Genomic DNA, 27286 nt, shown 5'->3' on the forward strand with positions numbered 1-27286 from the left:
GCTAATATTTATAGTATTAAGATTTTCAAAATGTTTCTGTATGTTACAAATTAGTTGCTAAAATGCAACTATGGAATTAAAGCAAATGAAGAAGCTACTGAATTTGCAGAGAGTAGCAAGTTTAGGATTTTTCTGTAGCTAGTCAGTCAATAAATGTTTAAGTCCCCATATGCCATGCACTGTTACATGGGTACAAAGACCAAAAAAGCTCCTGCTTTCAAGGAGCTCAGAGTCTAATGTGGAAGACAACAGGCAAACAACTTTGTACAAACAAAATGTATACAGCATAAATTGGAGTCGGGAAGCGGTCTCCCAGGGAAGGGTCTAAGATAAGGAGAACTGTGAACTTCCTGCAGAAGATGGGACTTTGACATTTGAAGGAAACAAAGAAAGTCAAAAGGTGTTGATAAAGAAGAAAATTCCGGGCGTTGGGAGAGTCTGCGAAAATGCCCGGATTCTAGAAATGGAGTGCTGGGGGTGGGAGGTGCGGGTGTCTTTTCTATGTAAAGCCTCTCGAAATCAAGTCAAGTATATTTATTAAGCTCTATGTGTCAGGCACTGTGCTAAGTGCTAGGGGATACAAAGCAAAACAGTCCCTGCTCTTTAGGGAGATGGCTCACAAGCTAAAGTGAAGAGTGAAGGGAGTTTCTGCACCGGGAGATCCCCGCTAATATAACATCACCGGTTTGGATTCCCCACTCCACCACCAAAAAAAAAAAAGTTGGTCCTCAATAACTATAATTGAAGATGAGGGCACTATTCGGGGTGTTCTTCCAGTACCTAGCACTCAGCAGGTTTAGGAAAAGTTGCTGAAAGCTTCTCAGATTCCAGGAGTTTGTTTCCAGACCCCTTTCCCTGGGAGTTGCTCCAGAGAACGAGAGGGAACATCCCTGGGAAGGGAAGACAAGGTCATCGCTCCTCCCTTCCCCCAGGCCGCAGTCTAGACACAGCGAACCCGGACAAGAGAAGAAAAAGAAATAAAGGGCTGGCCGCTGGGGTTCTCGCGAGACCGCCTGCAGCGGGGGCGGGGACCGGGGGCGGCGGCTGCTGCGGCTGTGGCTGACTTCTGTCCCTAGTGGCTCCTCAGAGTTCCTTGATCAGACTGTAGAAATACTCGCGTTGACACTTCCGCGAACATGGCGGCAAGCGCTCGGAGAGCGGCTCTAATCGCGATTTGGGGCAACCGTCTGCGAAATGGGTTTGCCTTGGGCCGAAGGGCGCTTCCCCGACCTGGTCCTTTGGCTGTGGCTGTGGCGGGGGCTGCGCTGGCAGGAGTAGGAGCGGTCTGGTATAAGGGACGCCTAGACCTGCCGACTGGGGATTTCCTGACAGTTTTTGCGCTGCAGGTAAGGCTGAAGACCCTGTTTGAGAGGGGCCGCCCTGGGGGGCGGGGCATGAAGCGAGGGGCGGGGCCTAAGGACGGGACGGCTGTGGGAAGGCGTTTTCCTTCCTTCACCCAGTCTCTAGGGCTAGGAAGAAGCTTAATTAATATTTTGCTGATTAATGATTGATTGATGGAGCCCTATGGCAGGCTAGGAAAGGATCAGGAAAAAAAGTAAAACGTGACATTTTTTTGCTCGGTTTCCTGTGCTTACTATAAACTCCCTGAACTGCCAAGGACCCCTAAAGGGCAGTATTTAATTCTTCAAATGCTTTCCTTTTTCCCACCACCCAATCAACCCCTACCCCCGCATTTCCCCCACCCCTAGCCCCAGCCCATTACTCCCTGCTTCGGGATCTGAGGTCTCTGTCTCACTGAGAAACCAGAGTGAGGAAAGTAATAAGAATCTTTTTATTACCTGATGGTTTCTACAAATTACGCAGGTCAGGGAGTCATTCGTTCAAGTTTCAAATTATTGTAAGTCTCTCCTTCCTCCATTCCCAGAATTCCCTTAAGCTGTAAAATTACACTAAGAGTTTTCTCAGTGACGTTTTACAATTTTTCCCTACTGGTAGAGTACTAAAACCTTTGCACAAAAAGAGGTTGCACCTTTGTTAAACTCTGAAATAAAAAGCCTAATAATGCTTATCATATAAAAATTATCGCTACATTTTCCAAATCCAAAAGCATGATTATTTCATTTTCCTGGAAAAAAAAATATCAAACTTGTTGATTGGGTAAGGAAGGATGGCAATGGACAGTTTACCCCAAAAGTCTTAGTGCAATTTTAAGCTGTGAGATAGCTAAGTGGCATAGTATTAGTGTACAGAGCCTAGAGACAGGAAGAACAGCTTTGAACTCCTAAATTTAGCTCTGACACTCACCCTGGGCAAGTCACTTAACTGCTGTCTTTCAGTTTCCTTATCTGGAAAATACAGATAACTCCTAGAGTTGTTTTAATGATAAAATGAGATCATATTTGTTATGTGTTTTGCAAACCTTAAAGCACTGTATAAAGGTTATAACTGCACTAAGATTTTTGGGACACTATATTTGTAAATAAAGATGATTTAAAAAAAAGAAAAAAGTTTTAAAAACAAACTTTAAAACTATGCTGCAATGGAAAGAAATTTATTAACCCTTACCTTCCATCTTAAAATCAATATTGTGTTTTGGTTCTAAGGCAGAAGAGTGGTAAGGGCTAGGCAATGGGGATCAAGTGACTTGCCCAGGGTCACATAGCTAGGCAGTATCTGAGGTCAGATTTGAACCCAGGACCTCCCATCTCTGGGCCTGGCTCTCAATCCACTGAGCCACCCACCTGCCCCCTGGAAATTTTTGAAGAATATAAATTGAGAGTTCTCTTATTTTACAAAGCTCATCATAATTAGTACAAAATAGTTAAAGGACAAAGTGTATTAGGAAGTTAGTGACTTGATAGGGTTTTATAGGCTTCTGACAAAAACATGTATTTCCTTGGCTAAAATTCTTTGGTTTTTTCCTTTGAAGATTTAAAAATTAAAATAAAAGTTTTCTAATTGTTTACTTTTTATGTAGCCTTTAGATTTATTTGATGTTGGACTCACAAAAGCATAGCTAATATTCAGATAAAATAGGTCATTTAGATAAAAATTCAGACAAAAGAAGAACATGCAAATCCAAATGATAATTTGGTATTGGTGTAAAATGCCAAATAGGTAAACAATGTATGGTTCTCTCCCATTTCACTTCTATGAATATTATTACTGATTGTATGTGAAAAAGGGAGATAGCAGTAGGGTCCAAAAGAATTATTCAACAACTTTGTGGCAAGAATATTAGCATTTTAGACATAACTTAAAACTGGTTTTCCTCATTGATGTCTATTTTCTGATTTATTCAGCATATGTAAAATAATACAAGATTAGAAACAGGTGGGAGAAGGGCAAACTATCAAAAAGAAAAGACTACATGTAACTCTTTGCAGGAAGAGTACACTTAAGAGAATTTCTAACTAGAGAATTCTTGGGCTTTGTATCTGAAAATGTTATTTTTTCCTTGATAAACTTTATTTTCCACTTCCTGCAGAGATGGTAGTAGAGAAATTTAGTAGAAGGGTGGATCTGAAATGAAAGATAATGAATTGTGTTGAACATTGAATTTGAAGTAGCCTATAGGGCACTAAGTTTTTGAGATATTCAAAAAGCCATTGTTAATATCAGAAACTGAATATGTAGAACTGAGAATCATCTGTATAAAGATGATAAATGAACCCTTTGGAGCTCATAAGAGAACCAAGTGAAATAGCATAAACCAATATTTCTTAACCTGGAGTCTGTGAATTTGTTTCTTTAATAATTTGATAACCACATTTCAATAGACAGGCATCCTTTCTACATCATGAGGGTAGCAGAGCACATTCACAATCTGGAAACTCCCATAAAATTTTTTATCACTCCCTACCAGAGAAAAATTTCATTTTTTTTTTCTTTTTCTTTTATGGAGTGTTGACAGTACCTTATTATAAAACTTGGGATAAGTATTTGGTCATAAGCTACATAGAACATTTCATTGTCATCTCCTGGCATTTTCCTCTTGTCATCTGAGGCTTCTGTAAAACTCCAAAAAAATTCCCACATAATTTCCTATGCCCACCAGCCACATATTGAAACTGCAATAAGGAAAGTCAAGAAGGAATACTTGTAATTGATTTTCTTTGTAGGCCTATATGTTTTATTTTATGCATTTAAAAACTTTATTCTGAAAAATAATCTTGAAGCTTCAACAGACTGCCAGTGAGATCCATAACACACACATGTTAAGAACTACCATTTTAGTGGGAGAAGACCTGGGACTGAGCCTTGGGACAAGAGGTGGGACCTAGAGAAAGACTGAACCGTGTTCTAAACTCATTGAGGAAGAAAAGAGATAGCCCTTGGTTGATAAGTAATGGCCACCAGAATCTGGATTATCTGGATCTGATAAATTTTGATAGAAGGAACCTCAAAAGGGAAGAGGTTGCTTAGTGTTGGTGGTAGAGGGAGAGTCTAAAAATGGCAGTGAAGAGTAAGGAGTATTTCAACTTCCTAATCACAACCAGTGAATTGGGTAAGTTGATCTAAAATAAATTTCTTAAGTTTTATAGTCCCAAGATGCCCTTATACTCTTAAAAAATTATTTAGGACCACAAAGAACTTTCATTTATGTGAGTTATATTCATCAATATTTACCATATTAGAAATTAAAATATCTTAGTCTTAATCAGTCTTAGTCAGTTAATTAATCTTAGCCAGTTTTACTAACCACATACCACTGCAGTCTACACTTTGAATTCTATGACCTAAAATACAACCAGTCCTGGGTTAAAACGTTAGCTAGGTGGAGCCAAGGTTCACTGAGTGCCAGAAAATGGAAAGAATGAGAAGGGAAATGTTTTAAAATTAAAACTAGTTTGTTAATTACAGAACAGGCTTTCCAGATAGCACAGTGGAAGAGGCAGGCACATCTAATGTGGGACTTTGCTGGGTAGAGAAATTAGAGTTGAGGGGGGTAGGAATAAGGGAGTGAAGAGAGTATGAGGAGGTAGAAATATGTTTGCTATTGAGTAATGAGTCCAGAGAGAGTATCTGTATCCGTAGTTGTCTGTATCCATAGTTGTTGGAATGAGATTTCTGCTGCCCTCCTCCCTCAGAAATACTGATTTCCATTTCTGAACAATAATATATATTCTTTGGAAAGGAGTCTTTAAAAGACAAGTAAACATAGTAAATATTTTCAAGATAAATGATGTTACAAATATTTTTCCTGTTTGCAATATGTTGCTTTTACTTAGCTTCTCTAGGAGACGTTTATAATTTTGTACATATGTGAAAGCTTTCTTTCCCTTTTCAAATTTTCATTGTATAATTTTTCTGGATCATGTCTTTGGCCCTTGGTTGGAATGAAACCTGGATGTTTGGACAAGAATGTTGATTCTCCTTAGCATCTGCTAATATTCTCACCTGATATCTTGTTGAGTGTCACTAAGAGGGAAATAGTTAAATAGGCTTCCAGGTGGATTATTTATGCTCTCAAAAAATGTAATAAGATGATAGCAACTTGCATTTTTAAGTTTCACCAAACACTTTCCTCATAATAATCCAGTAAGATATTATTCCTATTTTAAATATACACTGAAGTTCCAAAAAATTAAATGATTTTCCTTGTGAGTCTATACTATCCAAATCCATATTTTCCATGTTACTATAACTACTCTCTCCATTGTTTCACCCACTAAAACCAAACTCCAAACAAATCCTTTGAAATACTTATTTTGGGTAATAAATCAAAATATCAACCAATAAGGGGCATTTTAGAGTTTTTCAAAAAAAATAGCTAATAGGAAATGTGATATGAAGTACCTCTTCTTTCCTTCCATAGCTAGATTTCATAATATTCTACTCCTGACAGTTTTGGTGACAGGAAACAAATCTTCAGATTTCTCAGCCACTCCCTTTGCCTATTCACAATTGGTTGGGAATGCATGTTAAATTTGTGTAATTATCCATGGTAATAGTGGTTAGGAAAGGCATAGATAATAAAATTGTATATAATCTGAAACCCTCATTTTAGTGGATAGCCACTACTGAACCTTTCTTCAGTGCTTCTAATAAGGCGTTATAATTTTTAACAGAAAAGAAATTCCACTTTGTGCTTTTTTCTTGCTCATACATGGCCAGAAGATAGGAAATAGGAGAAAGAAGAGATGAACTGTAAATAGATCATTTGTGGTGAATAATGCTATTATATGTTAGTGCTCCAATTTAAAAAAAAAAGAAGTCACATTTGAATTAAAAAGAAGTAAAACAAGTTTTTTAATTCAAAAAATTTTTCAAGGTTTTGTATGGCATTGGTTCTTTCTGGTATGATATTACAATATTCTCTATCTTTATCTATATTACTCCTTTTTAAGTGACAAAATTCACAGTGACTGTAATGAGCAAAGTTTTCTAAGCAATATGATTATGGTTTTATTAGTAGTTATAAGATTATTACATTGGTGCCCTACAATGACAAAATTTTGTGCTTTGTATATGCTTCATAAATATTCAAATAGAATATTTTAAGTTGACTTTCAACTTTGAAAATTACAAAGTTTCTAAGAGAAACACTGTACGAATACTCTAACCTAAATTACCAGTAAAATGAAAAACTGAAATTAGTTATAGTTTATGTGTTTTGTTGTTGTTGTTATTGTTGTTCAGTTTGTGGGATTTTCTTGGCAAAGATATTGGAGTGGTTTGCCATTTCCTTCTCCAAATCATTTTAAGGATGAGTAAATTGAAGCAAACAGGATTACACAACTAATTAAGTAAGGCCAGATTTGAACATAAAAAGATGAATCTTCCTAACTTCAGGCCTGGTGTCTATCCACTGAGCCACCTGGGTGCCTAACACATCTCTAATTTAAAAAAATTTTTTTTTTTGAGAATTGCTAGGGGCACAGAAAGTTCAAATCAAGTTAACTAGTATTTGTCAGGACCTTACTATGTGTCAGGCACTGTAGTAAGAGCTAGAGTTACAAACAGAAGTTTAAAAAAAAAAAAAAGATAGTACCTGCCTTCTAAAGAGCTTACATTCTAATGTGGGAAGAAAATATATATAAACTTACTTGTAATCAGTATGTGTCAGATATACTACTTGAACCCAGGTCACATTGCATATTGAATAGAGAGGAGTGGCCTTGGATTCACTAAGACCTAGGTTCTAGTTCTGCCACCAACACAATCTAGCTATTTGATAATGGGAAGTAATTTAACTTTTCAGGCAAAAGCAACTCTCTTACACAGGAGTTATATATCTGCATCAATTAAGGAACTTGACACACTGGGAATTCTCTTTGGATAAAATCATAGGCTTAAACTATCTATGGCCTCCCCTTAATCACAATATAGACATATTCATGCATACATAAGTCTATTTATCTATTTAAAAGACCCCTATAGCTCCTTTCATAAAGAATCCTTTTATGAATAATTACCTCTTTATTTGTTTTATAACTTTGGACTTTTTGGTTAGCCTATATATCTACATAGATATATAGATATATCTACATGAAGATATGGATAGAAAGAATGTCTGGTGAGGAAATTTGACTTTTCTGATGTCAAAATCTGCTAAGAATAAACTAGGGAACACTATATATGTGTATGGTATGATATTGTTATCCTTATTTTTAATTATGTTGGACTGAAATTGTGTTTAAATTCATTTTTCTTCAGCTGTCTTTCTCCAGCTGTCTCTTAGTAAACCAGTATTTTATAAAGTGATTTAAAGCTAAATTGCTTGTGATAACTCATGGTTACAGATAAATTAGAGGGAGTTTTCTCAAAATGAAGGAGGAAAAAGTGAAAAACTACTTTCTTTTGATCAAAGTCACAGAATGTAAGAGATAGAAGTGGCTCAGAGGTCATTTTATTCAATCCATGTCTCAACAATGATCCCCTGTAGTGGGATGAAAATTACATTCTCTTCCCCTCCCTCCAAGTAACTCATTCCATCTTTTAATAGCTCTAGTTGTTAGGCATTATAAAGAGATGATTTTCCTGGTAATGGGAGATTGATTTTTACTTTTCTAATGATTACGTGTATTTTGTATCTCTCCTTTGGTTTTGCTTCCTAAAAGAAGGATATTAGATTTAATGGTAAATTCTAAGAGACGAAACTGTTTTCTTTTTTACTAGCTTATATGGGCTAAATAAGGGTCAAAAACATATCATCACTAGCTACTAAAAGAACTGCTAGGGTTTTGAGACTGAACTATTAAAGTAGTTCATGATCTCCTTTCATTTTATGTCTCTTGCTTGCAAGAGTCAGTATGGTTTGGTGGGTAGAGTGCAGAACTGAGAATCAGGAAGACCTGGATTCAAATCTTGTCTCTGAAATATACTTGTACAACAGTAGACTAGTTACCTGACCTCTCTTGAGCCTAAGGAAGTGCTTTAAAGGCATATGTTACACTATGCTGAAGTCTGCAGAAGTTTCTCAAATCAATGAAATAACAAGTCCTTATTATATTGACATACTGCTGACATTAAGGTGAAAGTCTCAGAATTGTATGTCCTAGGTAGAAGTTTTGAGCCAATTTTCATCCCAGATTTCTAGCACTGGATTGACTAAGCACATCAACTGAATCCTGCCCCCCATTATAATTTTATTAGAAAATAACAATTTTCATCCTACTTGCCCTATTTTCTTTGCCATATGGATTTTTTAGGAATCTCTACATTAATTGGTATGGCATAGTCCTTTGAAATATTCTTAAATTTCAGTCCTTCTAGTTCTAGATTGACATGGATCTGCAAAATGATGTCCAGCCTCCAAATCCATCAACCTACCCAGACTGGTAGGCCTGCACAATAGGGCCCCAGTTGTTGAAAGCTATCCAACATCTCCAGATAATCTGATAAAGACAGCTTAGTTGATAAGAAAGTAACAAGACACAGGAGATCTTTCTGTTAGCTCATAGCTGCTTCTCCTTCTCTGGCAGCATGGGGTTTTATTTATATAGATTTCAAGACTCGTTTCACACAAAAAAAAAACCCAGAAAACTTCGCAATTGAGCAGTCAAGCCGAAGTTACAGAATTACATCATCATTATTACATGGTTTTACAGAGCACAATAAAGTTATAGTTTTACAAAGAATTTTCTCATGAAGATAATGCTGCATGAGAAAAAGTCCCAAGGCTGAGTTTTATACCTTATCGGGAGGAAAGCACCTGCTGGATGAGTCTTGTCTAACTTTTGTCCAGTTTTGAGCTTAATTTTCTGTATTTCTGTCTTAAAGAGAAACTGTTAACCTCTTAACTCTTGGTTTGCTAGGAACTTAAAGTTTTCCAATAAGGATATAATGTTTTTCAATAAGAAACAGTATGGATCATGAAAAGAGTCAAAAGAGGAGTCTCAGATTTTTATCTATTTGAGGCTGTTTCTCTTATTGGCCTCCCACATCCAGTGCACAAAACACAGGACAACCAAGGTCCAAAAAGGTGACTCTAGTTCTTGGCTTAGAAATGGACATATGTAGCTTACTCCTCCAGAGAAAGAGAGCTGTTCCTCTTAGTAGCAAAGTCACAGGTTTTCTGCCTGTATCACACTGTTCTGAGAAACCTCAGCATATTAAGGTGGTTACTCTGAACAACCCAAATCACTAATTACCAAGACTTTTACGTGGCTTTTATGAGCCATTATCTGCTTGTTAGGATTACAGATAGGTAGAAATGCCTTACAGAAAGCTTTGCTTAAATGGCATTTGGGATAAACAGTGTAATGTGGGTGGTCTATACTGTGTGGTTGTCATTTGCTTGGTGTTTGCAAGTGTAAATGTAGCCATTTCCATATTCACATTGTTGATACAAGCTGGCCAAAAACCAGGACCCACACACATGACAAGAAGGGTTTTGATACTAAAGTAAAATTTTTGGTGAGTTATGCAAGAATATTCTCAACATTGAGTATACATAAGAATAAGCACAGAAAGGAAAATTAAAAATTAGTAATTTAGATGTGTCTCAGATTTTTGCTTTCTCCAAAGTATTTAAATGTAATGATTAGTGTTTATTTCACTGCCTCAAAAAAATGGCATCTTCAATACCCCTTCTCAGTTTTTGCCTTATTTTATCTTTCTTTTTTCTAAATTATGTTTATATACTTAATTAATTTTAGAATATTTTTCCATGATTACATGATTCATGTTCTTTCCCTCTTCTCATGCCACCTCCTCCCATAACCAATGAGCAATTCCACTGGGTTTTACATGTGTCATTGATCATTGATCAAGACCTGTTTATATTATTAATATATGCACTAGGGTGATCATTTAGAATCTACATTCCCAATCATATCCCCATTGACCCATGTGATCAAGCAGTTGTTTTTCTTCTGTGTTTCTAGTCCCACAGTTCTCCCTCTGGATGTGGATAGTTTTCTTTCTCATAAGTCCCTCAGAATTGTCCTGGATCATTTCATTGTTGCTAGTAGAGAAGTCCATGTTATTTTTAAAACTTACATCCATTATATTCAATTGTGCCACAGTGTATCTATCCATCTCTGTGTACAATGTTCTCCTTGTTCTGCTCCTTTCACTCCACATCAATTCCTGGAGGTCATTCCAGTTCACATGGAATTCCTCCTGAGCACAATAGTATTCCATCACCAACAGATACCACAGTTTGTTCAGCCATCCCCTAATCAGAAGGCATCCCCTCATTTTCCAATTTTTTGCTACCACAAAGAGTGTGACTATAAATATTTTGTACAAGTCTTTTTCCTTATTATCACTTTGGGGTATAAACCCAGCAGTGCTAAGGCTGATCAAAGGGCAGACAGTCTTTTTTTTTTTTTAACCCTTAACTTCTGTGTATTGGTTCCTTGGTGGAAGAGTGGTAAGGGTGGGTAATGGGGGTCAAGTGACTTGCCCAGGGTCACACAGCTGGGAAGTGTCTGAGGCCAGATTTGAACCCAGGACCTCCTATCCCTAGGCCTGACTCTCAATCCACTGAGCTACCCAGCTGCCCGGCAGGCAGTCTTTTAAAGCCCTTTGGGCATAGTTCCAAATTGCCTTCCAGAATGGTTGGATCAATTCACAACTCTACCAGCAATGCATTAATGTCCCAATTTTGCCACATCCACTCTAACATTTATTACTTTCCTTTACTGTCATATTAGCCAGTCTGCTAGGTGTGAGGTGATACCTCAGAGTTGGTTTGATTTGCATTTCTCTAATTATAAGAAATTTAAAACACTTTTTCATGTGCTTTATTGATAGTTTTGATTTCTTTATCTGAAAATTGCCTATTCGTGTCCCTTGCCCATTTATCAATTGGGGAATGGCTTGATTTTTTTGTACAATTGATTTAGCTCCATATAAATTTGAGTAATTAGACCTTTGCAGAGATTTTCGTTATAAAGATTTTTTTTCTCAGTTTGATGCTTCCCTTCTAATTTTGGTTGCATTGATTTTGTTTGCACAAAACCTTTTTAATTTAATGTAATCAAAATTATTTTATATTTTGTAATTTTTTCTATCTTTTGTTTGGTCTTAAAATCTTTCCTTTCCCATAGATCTGACAGGTAAACTATTCTATGTTCACCTAATTTACTTAAAGTTTTCTTTATATTTGTCATTCACCCATTCTGAGTTTATCTTGGTGTAGGGTGTGAGATGTTGATCTAAATCTAATCTCTCCCATACTGTTTTCCAATTTTCCCAGCAGTTTTTGTCAAATAGTGGGTTTTTGTCCCAAAAGCTGGGATCTTTGAATTTATCATACACTCTCATGCTGAGGTCATTTACCTCAAGTCTGTTCCACTGATTCTCCCTTCTGTTTCTTAGCCAGTACCATATTGTTTTGATGACCACTGCTTTTTATAGCACATAGTTTGATATAATATATATAATATGTCATATATATTATACTATATTATATAACATATAGCACATAGTTTGATATAATCAAAATCATTTATTTTACATTTTGTAATTTTCTCTAACTCTTGCTTGGTTTTAAAATCTTTCCTTTCCCAGAGATCTGACAAGTAAACTATTCTATGTTCACTTAACTTTATATTCAAGTCATTCACCCATTCTGAATTTATCTTGGTGTAGGGTGTGAGATGTTGATCTAAACCTAATCTCTCCCATATTGTTTTCCAAATTTCCCAACAGTTTTTGCAAATTGTGGATTCTTGTCCCAAAAATTGGGCTCTTTGGGTTTATCATACACTGTCTTGCTGATGTCACTTATCCCAAGTCTATTCCACTTATCCTCCCTTTTGTCTCTTAGCCAGTACCATACCGTTTTGATGACCACTGCTTTCTAGCATAGTTTAATATCTGGTACTGATAGGCCCCCTTCTTTCACATTTTTTTCATTATTTCCCTTGATATACTTAATCTTTTGTTATTCTAGATAAACTTTGTTATAGTTTTTCCTAATTCAGTTAAAAAGTTTTTTGGTAGTTTGATAGGTATGGCGCTAAATAGGTAAATTAATTTGGGTAGAATGGTCATTTTTATTATGTTAGCTCATCTTACCCATGAGCAATCAACATTTTTCCAATTGTTTAGATCTAGTTTTAATTGTGTGAAAAGTGTTTTGTAGTTGTGTTCATATAATCCCTGTGTTTATCTAAGCAAATAAATTCCTAAATATTTTATATTATCTATGATGATTTTAAATGGAATTGCTCTTTCTAGCTCTTGATGCTGAGGTGTGTTGGAAATATATAGAAATGCTAATGATTTATGTGGATTTATTTTGTATCCTGCAACTTTGCTAAAGTTGTTGATTATTTCCACTAGCTTTTTAGTTGATTCTCTAGGATTCTTTTAGGCAGAACATCATATCATCTGCAAAAAAATGATAGCTTGGTCTCCTCCTTGCCTATTTTAATAGCTTCAATTTCTTTTTCTTCTCTAATTGCTACTACTAGTGCGTCTAGTACCACGTTAAATAATAGAGGTGATAATGGGCATCATTGTTTCACTCCTGATCTTATTGGAAAGGCTTCTAATTTATCCCCATTGTAGATGATGCTTGCTGATGGTTTTAAATATATACTGTTCATTATTTTTAGAAAAGGCGCTTCTATTCCTTTACTTTCTAGTGTTTTCAATAGGAATGAGTGTTGTTTTTTGTCAAAGGCTTTTTCAGCATCTATTGAGATAATCATGTGATTTCTGTTGGTTTGGTGGTTGATATGGTCAATTATGTGGATGGTTTTCCCAATATTAAACCATCTTTGCATTCCAGGTATAAATTCCACTTGATTGTAGTGAATAACCCTTGTGATCACTTGTTAGAGTCTTTTTGCTAGTGTTCTATTTAAGATTTTTGTATCTATGTTCATTAAGGAGATTGGTCAGTAGTTTTCTTTCTCTGTTTTTGGTCTGCCTGGCTTCGGAATCAGTACCATATTTGGGTCATAAAAGGGATTTGGTAGAACTTCTTTGCTTATTTTGTCAAGTAGTTTATATAGTATTAGGATTAATTATTCTTTAAATGTTTGATACAATTCACTTGTGAATCCATCTGGCCCTGGTGATTTTTTCTTAGGGAGTTTTTTGATGGCCTGTTCAATTTCTTTTTCTGATATGGGATTATTTAAGTATTCTATTTTTTCTTCTGTTAATCTAGGCAATTTATATTTTTGTAAATAATCATCCATATCACCTTGATTATCATATTTATTGCCATATAATTGGGCAAAAGAGTTCTTAATAATTACCTTAATTTCGTCTTCATCAGATATGAGGTTGCCCTTTTCATCTTTGATACAGTTAATTTGGTTTTCTTCTTTCCTTTTATTATTAGATTAACCAGTATTTTATTTTATTTGTTTTTTCAAAGTACCAACTTCTAGTCTTATTTATTAATTCAATAGTTCTTTCACTTTCAATTTTATTAATATCTCCTTTAATTTTTAGGATTTCTAATTTAGTTTTATCTGGGGATTTTTAATTTGTTCTCTTTCTAGTTTTTTTAATTTGTATGCCCAATTCATTGACCTCTGCCCTCTCTGATTTGTTAAAATATGCACTCAGGGATATAAATTTTTCCTTGAGTACTGCTTTGGCTGCATCCCATAGATTTTGATATGATGTCTCCTCATTGTCATTCTCTTCAGTGAAATTATTAATCGTTTCTATGATTTGTTCTTTAACCAGCCAACTTTGGAGAATCATATTGTTTAATTTCCAATTAAATTTTGATTTGCCTCTCCATGTACACTTGCTAATTATTGTTTTGTTGCATTATGATCTGAAAGGGTTGCATTTATTATTTCTGCTTTTTTGCATTTGTTTGTCATATTTTTATGCCCTAGTACATGGTCAATCTTTGTGAATGTACCATGTGCTGCTGAAAAGAAAGTCTATTCCTTTTTTTCCCCTATTTATTTTTCTCCATATATCTATTAACTGTAATTTTTCTAAGATTTCATTCACATCTCTTACCTCTTTCTTAGTTATTTTTTGGTTTGATTTATCTAGATCTGATAGAGAGGAAGGTTCGGGTTTCCCACTAGTATAGTTTTACTATCTATTTCCTCCTTAAGCTCCAATCATTTTTTCTTTAAAAATTTGGATGCTATACCATTTGGTGCATACATGTTGAGTACTGCTATTTCCTCATTGTCTATACTACCTTTTTTCAGGATATAATTAGCTTCCCTATCTCTTTTAATTAGATCTATATTTACTTTGGCTTTGTCAGTGTTAAAATCATTATCTGGGACAAGATGGATGCCACCTTGACTGACGGGGATGGCAGTTGAGAGTTTCAGAATGTTCCTAGGTGCCGTGAGCCAGGGGCAAAAATAGGTTGGCCCCCCCTATAAATACCCCCAAGGAACAACAGTTGGAGGGCTGAGGGCTCAGAGCTCAGAGCTGAGATTTAAGCAGGCTACTCTTGGAGCAAGAACTGGGACAGAGGGAGGTGAAGGATGGAAAGGGTAGGCCTGAACCTGTAACCTGTACCTGACTGAGAGAATTTAGATTCCTTGTAAGGTCATGATCAATCAACACCATCCATAGTTGAGCTGAGAGAGTATATAGATCATCTATCAACATCAACATCAATAGCCTTCCCTAATCTCTGGCTTGACTGTGGCCAGATCAGGTCAGAGTTAGCAACAAGGTGAAGACCTCCAGGCTCTCTCAGCCTAGCAATCTCCAGACTTGATCAACAATTAGTTTAGTAGCCAACAAATAGCAATTGGGTTCCCAAATCCTCAAACCTATTACCTTGTTTTCCTTTCCCCATTAATAGTTTCAATAGAGTGATTTACCAACAAGTACCTTTCCTGAGTGGTTATTCTATCAAGCCCTTGGGAAAGGGAGAATCAATATGCAGTCAGATAACAACGTTTCCAATAGCCAATCAGTAGCCTATCAACAACTTATCCAACCTCAAGTTGGAACCTAGTGAGGTTAACCATCTACCAAACCTCTCAGGGGTTCCCAACCTGGGCAACTGTTAGAAGGAAGCAATGACAGGCTTAATCAGTGAAGCCTGCCAGGGAGGACAGGCATAATTACATCAGCAGCTATTGTGAGAGGAATGTGTGTTTCCTCCTTCACCAACTATAGACAGCTTAGGCCTTGGGCACCTGATCCCTCCTCCATTCATACTATCCCTGAGATTTACATACCATCCATCCTCCAAGATCTAGAGAGATATATAAAGAAGATATATAAAGATATTATTAGGGCCTTTAATTTCTTTTTAACATCAGATATCATGATTGTGACTCCTGCCTTCTTTTCTTCAGTTGATTTCCCAATAGATTTTGTTCCATCCTCCTACCTTTACCCTTTGTGTGTCTAACTGCCTCACATGTGTTTCTTGTAGACAACATATGATAGAGTTTGGTTTCTAATCCACTCTGCTATTTGCTTCCATTTTATGAGTGAGTTCATCTTTATGTGGTATAATTTATCCTATTTTTCTTATTCTTTCAAGTTTCTTTTGGTGCCATCTTCTATTCCCCTCCTTTCTATTTTTAACATATCATCTTAAACCACTTAGTACCCCAACCTCTGCCTATGAATAATTCATGAAACTACTATGATAGTATATACAGTTTTTGAGAGTTACAAATATCATTTTTCCATATAGAAATATAAACAATTTTACCTTACTGAAGCCCTTAAAAATTCTTTTTCCTCTCTTTCTTGTTTACCTTTTCATGTTTCTCTTGAATTTTGTATTTGGACATCAAATTTTCCATTTAGTTCTGGTCTTTTCTTACAAATACTTGGAAATTTCCTGTTTTGTTAAATGCCCATACTTTCTTTGAAAATAAACAGTCAGATTTGATGGGTAGTTACTGATCCTTGGTTGTAGACCCAATTCTTTTGCCTTTCTGAATATCATATTCCAAGTCTTACAGTCCTTTAGAGTAGAGGCTGCTAGATCCTGTGTAATCCTGATTGGTGCTCCTTGATATCTGAATTGTCTCTTTCTGGCTTCTTGCATTATTTTCTCCTTAGCTTGGAAGCTCTTGAATTTGGCAATTACATTCCTGGGGGCTTTCTTTTGAGGATTTAATGTAGAGGGTGATTTATGGACACTTTCAATGTCTATTTTGCCCTCTTGTTCAAGAATATCAGGGCAGCTTTCTTGGATAATTTCTTGTTGTATGATGTCAAGATTTCTGTATATTTCTAGATTTTCAGGTAGGCCTATGATTCTAAAATTTTCTCTCTTAGACCTGTTTTTCAAGTCAGTCATCTTCTCAATGAGATATTTCATGTTTCCTTCTATTTTGTCAGTCTTTTGACTTTGCTTTATTAATTCCTGCTATCTTATGAGATCATTGTCTTCTACTTGCCCAATTCTAGTCTTTAAAGACTGGTTTTCAACTATGATCTTTAGATTTTCCTTTTCATTTTGGTTTATCCTGCTTTTCATGGCTTCTAGCAGGTCAATTCTGATCTCCAATTTGTTTATCATTCCATTTGATTTCTGGGTTTCTTTTTCCAAGTGGGAGATTCATCTTTTAAACTGTTATTTTCCTTTTGAATTGCTTGCATTTCTTTCTCCCATTTTTCTTCCCATTATTCCTCCATTTTTCTTATTTGGTTCTTAAATTCCACTTTGAGTCCTTGGAGAGCTTGTGACCAGTTTCCATTTTTTTTTTTGGAAAGTTTGCATGTGTTTGCTTGTTTGTTGCCCTCACCTTTCTCCTCTGTGGTCTGCTGTTTTTCTCCATAGAAGTTATCCAGGGTCAAAATCTTTTTCTTTTTCTTTTTCTTTTTTTTTTTGGTAGTTGTAGATTGTATTTTTTGGGTGTTGGTGACCACTGCTATATTAGTTTTTTCTTCCCTTCCCAGCCAGAAGTTTGAATGAGGAGGGCAGGCTCTTTTTTTGCCCTGAGGCTATTTTTCAGTCTCCACAGTATCTACTGTGGGCAGCCCCTCTCTCTCCTATCTCTGTGCCCAAGCTCCACGTTCCTCAGCCTCCTGGGGTCCCAATCACTTCTCTCTGGGGTAAGTCTGTGGTGTCCTCAGTCAGCCCCTGGAGAACCTAGAGATTGCCCCACACTCCCTCTGACTCTGGGGCAGTAGGTAGGGTGGGGAAAGAGTGATCAGCTCACTCTTTGGTAGGAGTAATTTTACCCCTTTATAGCATGGAAATGCCCAAACCCTGCCTACCTTAAAGGCTGCAACCAATGGTAAAACCACTTCACTCATCTGATTTTGGTTTTTGTCCTTTCAAGACATTTTATATTGGCTGGTGGTGAGGAGAAGACGACCCTTGCTTCTACTCTGAGGCCATCTTAGCCCTGAAGTTCCTTCTTTTATCTTTCTGAAGCATGAGTATTGACCAACTCTTCCTTTCTTGTTTTGCAGCCTTTTTTCTTTGAGTTCCCTACTGTCTGATCATTCCTTCTTGGTTTCTTGAATTGGTCCTTTCTCCCCCTTAGTATAAGCATCTTCCAAAGCTGTGTTCTTGATTTTGTTCTTTTCTTTCTAGCCTTTCTCCCTTGTCAGGGTCATCCATTCTTATTTGATTACCACCTGTAGTCTATATTATCAAAGCCCATAAGAGGGGTGTGTGTGTGTGTGTGTGTGTGCGCGTGTGTGTGTGTGTGTACTGTTTATTAAAGGCAGCCATTAGGGTCTGAGGCAAGAGCCCTTCCTGGAAAAGAGATGATGGCTCAAGTCATAATGTGAAAGGATAAACTAGAGCTTGTTTTTGGATAACCAGAGTTATTTAAGTCCAAATTCAAAGGCTGAGGCAGGAGTTTGCATTAGTACTTCTAATGCTGGGGAAACAGTCTAGAGTATATTAGAACAAACGCACTACAAAATGAAAATCAGTAGACACCAGTGAGAAAAAGTTGTCTTTACCCTATTTACATGCCTAAGTCAGGGTTCTTTTATAATGTGGTTGCAGCATGACCCAATAAACAAGATTTCCCCAACCATAGCTCATATGCATATATAAAGAAAGCCAAGTAGGAACACCAGACCCATTAAATCACATTGATTTACCATGAAGAATTCCTATTTGGCTCTTTTTTACCTTCCTTTGTGGTTAGTCGGTCCTGAAAGGGATAATATAATGAGTCAACCTAATACACCAAACATAAAATTCTGCTTCTACCTATTTTTATCTATTGTCTACTGACAGTCTTTGAGTAGGAGAGTTGCTAATACAAGCCTCAGGACAATTATGTGCAGCTGTTGCTTGTTGGCCCCACATTTCAACTGTTCTTACTTCCTTGATATGGTAACCTGCTGATCATCTAATCAGCTAATGAGTCTTGTCAAGGGTTTCCCTGAAATATATCTGACATCTGTCTTTTCTATTCCTATTGCTGCCCTGATTTTAGACCATCATTGCTTCTTGACTAGACTTTTAGAATAGCTTCATAACTGGCCTCTCTTTCTATGCCATCCTTGATACTACTAAGAAAGTAATATTCCTAGTAAGTAGGTCTAGTCTTGCCATTCTTCTGCATAAATTTCTCCTCCTTACCTAACAAATAAAAAACAAACTCCTTAGCTTGATATTTAAAGTCTTCTACAGCCTGACTTCATCCTACCCATCCAATCTTATACCATTCCGTTCTCCTTTGTATACATTACAGTCTAGTGAAGCTGGATTCCTTAACTTCAATTCAACAAGCATTTTAAATGCACCTATTATGTTTAAAACATGAGAGGCATTGGGAAATAGAATTTGCAAAAGTTAGTAATATGAAATAGAGCTAGCTAGTTTGATTAGGCCTTGAATTCCCAGCAAAGGAGTTTCTATTTTGTCTTAGAAGTAATAGGGAGCCACTGAAGCTCTTGGACAAGGGGGGACATAGTCAGACTTGCCCCTTTGGAAGATTGTATTGACAATCGCATGGAAGATGAATTGTACAGTTAAGAGATTAGAAGCAGGAAAAGAAGTTAGGAACCTGGCAAAAGGTGATGAGAGCTGAAATTGGGATGGTGACTGAGTAGAGGCAAAGGGGATGGATCTGTAAAACGCGGTGAAGATGGAAATGGCAGAGCTAGGTAACTAATTGGTCATAGGAGGTAACAGAGGGAATTAAGTATAACTGAGGTTTTGAATGTATGTGACTAGGAGAATTTTGAATTCAGAATTCAAACAAAAGCAAAGTTTGGAGAATAGGAAGCTTTAATGGTAAAGAGGAATTCTTTTTTGAACATGTTACATTTGAGGTGCTAATTGGGGCATCCAGGTGATAATATCCAGCAAGCAGTTGTCAATGCAAGATTGGAGTTCTATAGAACATGACATCCATCATGGCTGAATTGGAACACACCTCATTCCCATTCTCTGCCCACTGAAATCTTTTTTTAATCCCTGAAGGCGCAACACAAATATTTTTATACTACCTTCCCTGATCATAGATAGAATGATCCCCACCTCCTCAGATTTCATAACATGCTATTTGAGATTTTCTATGTGCATAATCATTTCCTACTTTTTAATAATAATTAATATACACATTTATATAACAATTTAAGGTTTACAAAATGCTTTCCTCACAATAACCCTATATGTGATGGGTAGTACAGATATTATCCCCATTTGATGTTATGTATTAAAGACCTATGATAAAGGCCACTCTATATTCTTGAAGGTTATGCTAGTGAAATAAATACGAAGTGACTTTACTCCTTTCTGAGGCTTACCCATCTACTTGTTCAAGTGATCTCATTCCATCCAATCTCTTCTAGCAGATTGGTCCTCTGTCATTCCTACTCTTTTCACTTCCTTTCAGTCTCCCTGTCTGCTGGCTTATTTCCTACTGCCTACAAACATGACCATATCTCCCTTATCATGAAAAAACTCTCACTTGATTTTTCCACCTCCATTATCATCCTATATCTCCTCTGCCCTTTGTCTTGAAAAGGCCAGCTATAACAGGTGCTTCTTCTTCTTAACACCTCACTGTCTAGCTTCTGACCTTATTCTACAAAACTGAACTCTCCAAAGCTACTGAAGTTCTCTTAATTGCCAAATCCAATAGCCTTTTCTCAATCCTCATCCCTTTTTGGCCTCTGGCACTGTTAATCACTCTCTCCTCCTTGATAACTCTCTTCTTTCTAGGATTTGGGACACCATTCTCTCTTGTTTTTCCTCCTGCCTATCTGACTGTTCCTCTCTCTCCTTTCCTGGATATTCTTCCAAATCACACCCTCTAACCATAGATGTCCCTCAATGTCCTGGGCCATCTCTTCTTCCTCTATATTACTTCATATGATTATCCCATCAGCTTCCTTGGTTTTAATTACCATTTCTAAGCTTATAGAAATGTTGATGATTCTCAGATCTACCTATACTATCCCAGACTCTCTATTGACCTTCAGTGTCACATCTCCAACTGCTTTTTAGACTGGAATTCAGTAAACATCCTAAACTCAATATATCCAAAACAAAATTCATAATCTCCCCCTGCTAAACGTGTACCCCTTCCCTCTGTGCTCACCTTTCCTATTACTTTCAGAGAGCAGCACCATCCTTCCAAGTCCCTCAGACTTGCATGCTAGAAGTCACCCTGGAACTCCACAATCTATCTCATCCAATCTGATGCCATGGTCTGTTGATTTCACCTTTGCAATGTCTCTTAAATACCACCTCCCTTCTCTCCTTTGACACTGCTACTACACTAGTGGAGGCCCTCAATCATCTAATGCCTGGATTACTTCAATAGCCTGTAACTGATTCTGTCAGCCTTGAGTCTCTCCCCAATTCATCTTTTATTCAGCTGCTAAATTGATCATGTCACCCACCTACTCATTAACTCCAGCGGCTCTCTATTGCCTCCAGAATTAAATATAAAATGCTCTGTTTGGCATTCAAAGCCTTTCATAACCCAGCCCCCTCCCATCTATCTGGGCTTCTTAAACCTTATTCCTTGACACATATTTTTGATCCAGTGATACAGGCCTCCAGATGTTCTATAAACAAGACAGTCTTTGGGCCCTGGGCATTATCTCTTGCTGTCTCCCAAGCCTGGAATGCTTTCCCTACTCCACTCCATCTACTGACCTCCCTGACTTCCCTTAAGTTCCATCTATAATTCCACCTTCTCCAGGAAGCCTTTCCTAAACCTCTCTTTAACTCCAGTGTCTTTCTTTTGTTAATTATTTCCTACTTACCCTGTACATACTTTGCTTTTATATATTTGCTTGAATGTTGTCTCCCCCATTAGATTGTGAATTCTTTGAGGGCAGAGACTGTCTTTTGCCCTGTATTCTTAGCACATAGTATATAATGTCTGCCATATAGCAGGTACTTAATAAATATTCAACTATTGATTGATGCCAGTGAAGTACAAATTCCAGCATGGCTCCCAAGCTGTATATACATTATCTGAGAATCAGAATTTAGTGAGACTCTTCACCAGTTTGGATGTAGCTACTTAAAGGCTATATTTAATCTCTTGAAGAGCCATACTGGAATAATAGATGTTTAATAAATGCTTATTCCCATCCCTTCCTGCACATACATATCAAGAAAACTGCAAATCCTTGAAGTATTTACAGATGGGTGTCAGAGGAAAAGATTTGAACCTAGATATCTTTGAGTCCAAGTCTAGTAGTACGCTTTCCACTATATCCTCTGTTCCTATTAGTGTGATATTTTATCATAAATTATACCTATAGGTACTTTTCATCCCTACTCAGGAGTGTTTCTTAATAGCAGTAGCTATGTGAAATAAACATCTTTGTATGCCACAGAACCATGCACAAATAGTCTTAATAAATGTTGATTTGAATTCATATGAGTAAATAGAAAATCAGGATTATCTCTTCCTTTAATCAAATACACCCACATTTATATGGCTCTAGTAGACACTGCCTCCCTCTGGTGACCTCAAAACAATTGAAAAAATAGTGACAAGGAAAAAGTAGCCTTTCTGGAGTGATGACATTGCCAAATTAGAGGATTATAATGATAGTAAAGGCAGTGGTCAGCAACCTTTTTGGCCGTGAGAGCCATAAATGCCTGCGGAAGGAGGATGGAGGCAGAAGGAGCTGGAATATGGGGCTGGGGCTGTAGGGCCCCCTGGGGCACATCCTGGGGCTCTGCTGGGACTGGCTGGTCAGGAGGTGGAGCCAGATATGGCTCGAGAGCCATACGTTGCAGACCCCTGGTAAAGGTCACAGGCTTAAAAAATGTCATGGAAAATCCACATTTGAAATATTTATTTAACTTATTTAATACATTGTTCGTGACCCTATAAATCATTTGTCCTTTCTTATTGAAAACCCCTAGCTATTTTTAAAGGAAAAGGTGAAAGAAATAATGAGCCAAGGAGAAGATTTATTCATGGAAATAGTATAAAATTATTTTAAAGTATTTAAAAGTTGGTTTACAAATATGATAAGATATATTGATCACTCCTCGGGCTTATGAATATTAGTCCTTCCTAATCAACAATCTACTGTATTGTGCCACTCAGAGGTACCCCTACAGAATAGATAGTATAAAAGTTTTACTTTGTTGCCCCCAATTTATCATGATAATTGATCACTTTTGACCTATTTCCAGGGAATAAAGCTAAGCAATGGATTTTGTACTTTATTCTTTAATCCTCAAATCAGAATATTGATATAATCAAATTTCTCAATGAATATAAATATCTAATAATTCTTCTTTACTTAGCTGGATGTAATATAGTGATCAAGGATCTTTATCAAAGATGGTTTATATTAACTACTTATAATATTTATAATATTAATGTTTGGGTAATATTTTTGAAGTTGCATGTCAAGTCACAGCTTCTTCTTTCCCAACATGTTAGGCTGACTGAAATAAAAGACCCAGGCTTGACCTTGTTCTTTTTTTTTTAACCCTTACCTTATATCTTAGAATCAATACTGTGTATTGGTTGTAAGGCAGAAGAGCAGTAAGGCAGTGAGGGTTAAATGACTTGCCTAGGGTCACACAGATAGAAAGTATCTTACTTCCTGCCCATGTAGCCTAAAACTCTTGTGTTTCTCATTTCTCTTGACCAATCCTCACTCACAAACCTTTTCTTCAGACTGTCTTCCCAGATTAACCTAGTAATATGTCAGAATGGCAGAGGACCATGAGAGAATTCTCTCTATCACAGAACTTCAGAATTCAAAGGAATCTTGGTTCAGACACTGCTCTTTGAGGTCTAATATCATTTTTACCTAGCATTTAAATTCTTTGAATTAGCTATCATATTCTCAAGTTTTTCTTCTCCATAGTAAACATAAACAATTTCTTCATTCTCAACCAGCATGATTTCAAGTTCCTTCATCATACTTCTTCATTTCCTCTGAAAGCTCTGAACATGTTCACTAACCATCCCTTTAATAGGACATTCTAGAATTTTGCCAAGAATCATTGTCAGCCCTACTGGTCCACTCCATTCTCTTACTTTTTGTGTATCAAGATAACATTTGCCTTTTTACCTTCTAAAAAAGAAACCTCTACCTTTATCCAAAATTTTCCTAAGGCCATTGATGGCTCAGCAGTTATATCCACTAGCTCTTTTAGTTCTGTGTGATGTATTTCATGTGGGCAGCTGGATTAGTGTTACTTACTAGGGAGGTAAGCTCCCTACTCATCTTGAGAATAAACTCTCTATTAGCCATTTTTACCCCATTCTTTCCAGGTTAATGGATAAAAGAGCTGTGACTGGGAGAATATTAGGACCAAAAGAAAACAGATGGGTAGTCCATGCAGTTTAAGTGTATAGTTAGTCACACATATTTCATATTTATACAATGATATATACATGTATAACAACATTTCCTTGTGAAAATCTAATTGAGTGGGATGACATTAAAAGAAAGTAACATCAATAGTTTATGTCATTGCAGTTTCCATTTGGCAGCTGCAGATTGAATTAAAGATAACTACTTGAGAGCTAATCATCATCAAATTGCGTTGAGTGTTAGGTTGTCAAGCAGTATGAAATTTGGGAGATTTTGATGGCTGAACATTTATTCACATCAGTTTCTTAAGAGGAAGAAAAATTACCTTAATTTAAAGTTTGGGTTGAATTTCATTTTTAATATTGACTTGCAGCAAAGTTAATACTCATATTTCTTATTTTTTGTTTTGCATTTGATGAAGTGATCACAGTTGAGAAGGATCACTTTATGGCATATGCAGAGCCAAGCAGCTGTCTATTGTAGTCAGAACTGGGAGGGGCTAACCAAAGATTTTCAGAGACTTTTGCCAGCTGTTTTTTGTCTATTAGAATAAATAAACACATTTCCTTTGTTGGCATGTATATGGTCATTCTTAATCTTCCCATGAAACCATTTTGGTTGGTGAATGGTCTTACTTAAATTTTTAAGTACCCCACTGTAATTTAGATTGAACACTATTCAGTTTAACTCAACAAAAATATTAAGTGCCAACAGCCTAACATGTTGGGAAAGAGTAATATATTCTGGAACCCAAGGATTAAATAAGATATAAGTTTTGCCCTCGGGGAGTTTACAGTATAGTAGTAAAGATTAAACCTCTACACAAATAATTGTTATACAGATCTGAATGTTATGTGCATAAGAAAGGTCTTTCAGAGTGGCAGGCAAGAATTATGGAAGGAAATCTAAGTGATGGAAGTAGAAGAGGATCACTTTTAGCTGAGAAGCCATTATGAATAAAGTGGCACCTGAGATAGACCTTACCAGTAAAATATTTCAATATTTGGAGATGATTTATAGTTTATTTTCACTAGAGCATAGAGTATGTGAGAGGGAATAGTGAAATAAGTCTAGGGAGCCACTAAAGGTTTTTTGGTAAGCAAGGTAAGAACATGATTAAGCCTAAGCTATAGAAACAGCAAAGACTTTTATTGGTCATACATCTTCCATTTTGAAATATTACATGTGATGACTGTTTTGGTTGTTTACAATTGACATTTCTCATGTTAGTAAGTATTTGTATCCAGTTAATAAAATATGAAAAATGGTCATGGAGCTTACTTAGAGCTTAATTTTTCAAACTTATGTAAAGGTGCAATTTGTTATGTTTTATAAATGCCCATCTTCAATTCATTTGAAAGTACTATGACTGTTTTTCTCAGATGTTTATATTATGTTGGGCTTAATTTGCATTTTCCTAACTCTGTGGTAATGTGGCTAATGGGGCTAGCCTTGGAGTCAGTATAACTTGAGTTCAAGTCTTGCCTCAAATATATACTGATTATCTGACTAAAGGCAAATCAATTATTCTCTCAGTGCCTCAGGTAATTCCCAAAGACTATATTGCTGATGTGCATCAGTGAAAGGAATTTCCACACCAAGAATTCCTCACATTCAGGACAAACCAGGTACAAACACACACACACATTTTTCCAGCACATTCCTTACTGTGTTTTAAATTATTGTCTTTCCTCCTTTTAGGAATATTGCTCTATAGTGATATTTTTCCTTTTTCCTTACTTTCATCTGTAAATTTAGGTTTGTTTTATTTTTCAAAGTGACTAAAATTTTTCCCTTATTAACATGTTTGTCATTCATATCTCTGAAATATTTCAGTGTTTTCTATTTTCTTTTTAGAACCATTCTATTTTTCAGGATTCTACATAGCCTAAGTATCTCTTTATATCTTTATTCTTGTTTCTTCTCTCCTGCTAGCATACCTTCTTCAAAGCAACTATATGATATCTAACTAAATGGCAGTGATTAATTAAATTTCAAGTACCATCTGCTGTCTTTTTGTAAATTTAAAGGTTAACATCTTAAAGATTAGACTAATGTGTGTAATCACAGCATAGGAACTTATTGCAGCCAGGCTTTTAAAATCTATATTGCCTAAATAGAGCTAAGAACACTCTCTAAGAGTTCTGTATTGTTTTTAAACTATCACTGCTATGGGTAGAGTACTTTACTAGAATCCAAAATAAGAGAATGTTTCTGCTTTCATTGAATTACAGCTCTGCTATGAGTGGAAAAAATTATGGGTTGGCAGTGGCTAAAATTCCCAAGGTCCTCTTTGATCTCTGTGTTGTCAAAAATAATACAGCTTTGATGCTTTGTCCATTTACTGTGTTTGTGGTTCCTGCATTTTTAATGCATCAATCTATAACTAGTGAGTAGTTTTTTGACTTGAGTGACATAGTGACAATAAGTTGATTTAAAAGTTTCTATTTCAGATCTGTATTCAGTGATAATTTTATCTTTCTCTTTCTTATTGAATAGTAGGTAGTCTATGAAGCTATCTTCTCCCTCTTAAGGCAGTTGTCCTAAAGATTTCACTATTAGGTCTTCAGAAATATTGCCACTCACAATTATCATCTCTCCTGACATTTGTAGATGTGAATAATCTGCTTTGCTCTCCTTAACATAGCTTATTCTGTGTATGATATGCATATGCATTTGATTTGTATATTATGTATGTATAATTTATTTTAGAGGAATTATGGTTGGTGTTAGGATCAAAAGCTTATTAGTTTTGTGACTTGGACAAGTCATTTTATCTTCGGTGTTCTTGGCTATAAAATAGAAGTAATAATTGAATTTACAGGTTTCAAAAAAGCAACTTCAATGAAAAGTAGAATGGAGAAGTCATGGCCAAGACAACAGTTTATGCGAACAAGATTTGAGTTTTAAGTGGGTTGTTAGCTCAGTATAGCAATATGACATGACCAAAGAAACTAATGCTGTCTTGGGCTGCATTAAGAGAGAGGGTGAGAGATACCTGGGAATTTTAATTTAACAAACAAATAAATTAATTCAATTCAATTTAATTTAATTTAATTTAATTTAAAAAGAGAGATAGTGTCCAGAATAAGGAAGGTAATAACTTCACTATAGCAAGGCAGACTGCCTCTGACATATTATATATTCCAGGTATATTATATAATATTAATTAATAATTATATATAATGTTATATATATATGCCATATTTTAAGAAAAAATTTT

At 36.2% G+C, this 27286-nt stretch overlaps 1 protein-coding gene across 3 annotated transcripts in view; it reads left to right on the top strand.

Moving 5' to 3' along the window:
- The first annotated feature begins 1046 nt into the window (after positions 1-1046).
- The window catches only part of MICU2 (mitochondrial calcium uptake 2), a 187775-nt gene continuing 161535 nt past the window's right edge, over positions 1047-27286 (top strand). For 2 of the 3 annotated variants that reach the window (XM_044668299.1, XM_044668300.1), the window contains exon 1: positions 1047-1346. In XM_044668299.1, the coding sequence (XP_044524234.1) occupies positions 1137-1346 (210 nt within the window). In that variant the 5' untranslated portion in view covers positions 1047-1136. Of the gene's footprint in view, positions 1347-8134; positions 8145-27286 lie in introns of all 3 variants that reach the window. The other variant, XM_044668301.1, reaches the window with a different exon arrangement.

This window comes from Gracilinanus agilis, chromosome 3 (assembly GCF_016433145.1).
Source record: "Gracilinanus agilis isolate LMUSP501 chromosome 3, AgileGrace, whole genome shotgun sequence".
NCBI lineage: Eukaryota > Metazoa > Chordata > Mammalia > Didelphimorphia > Didelphidae > Gracilinanus > Gracilinanus agilis.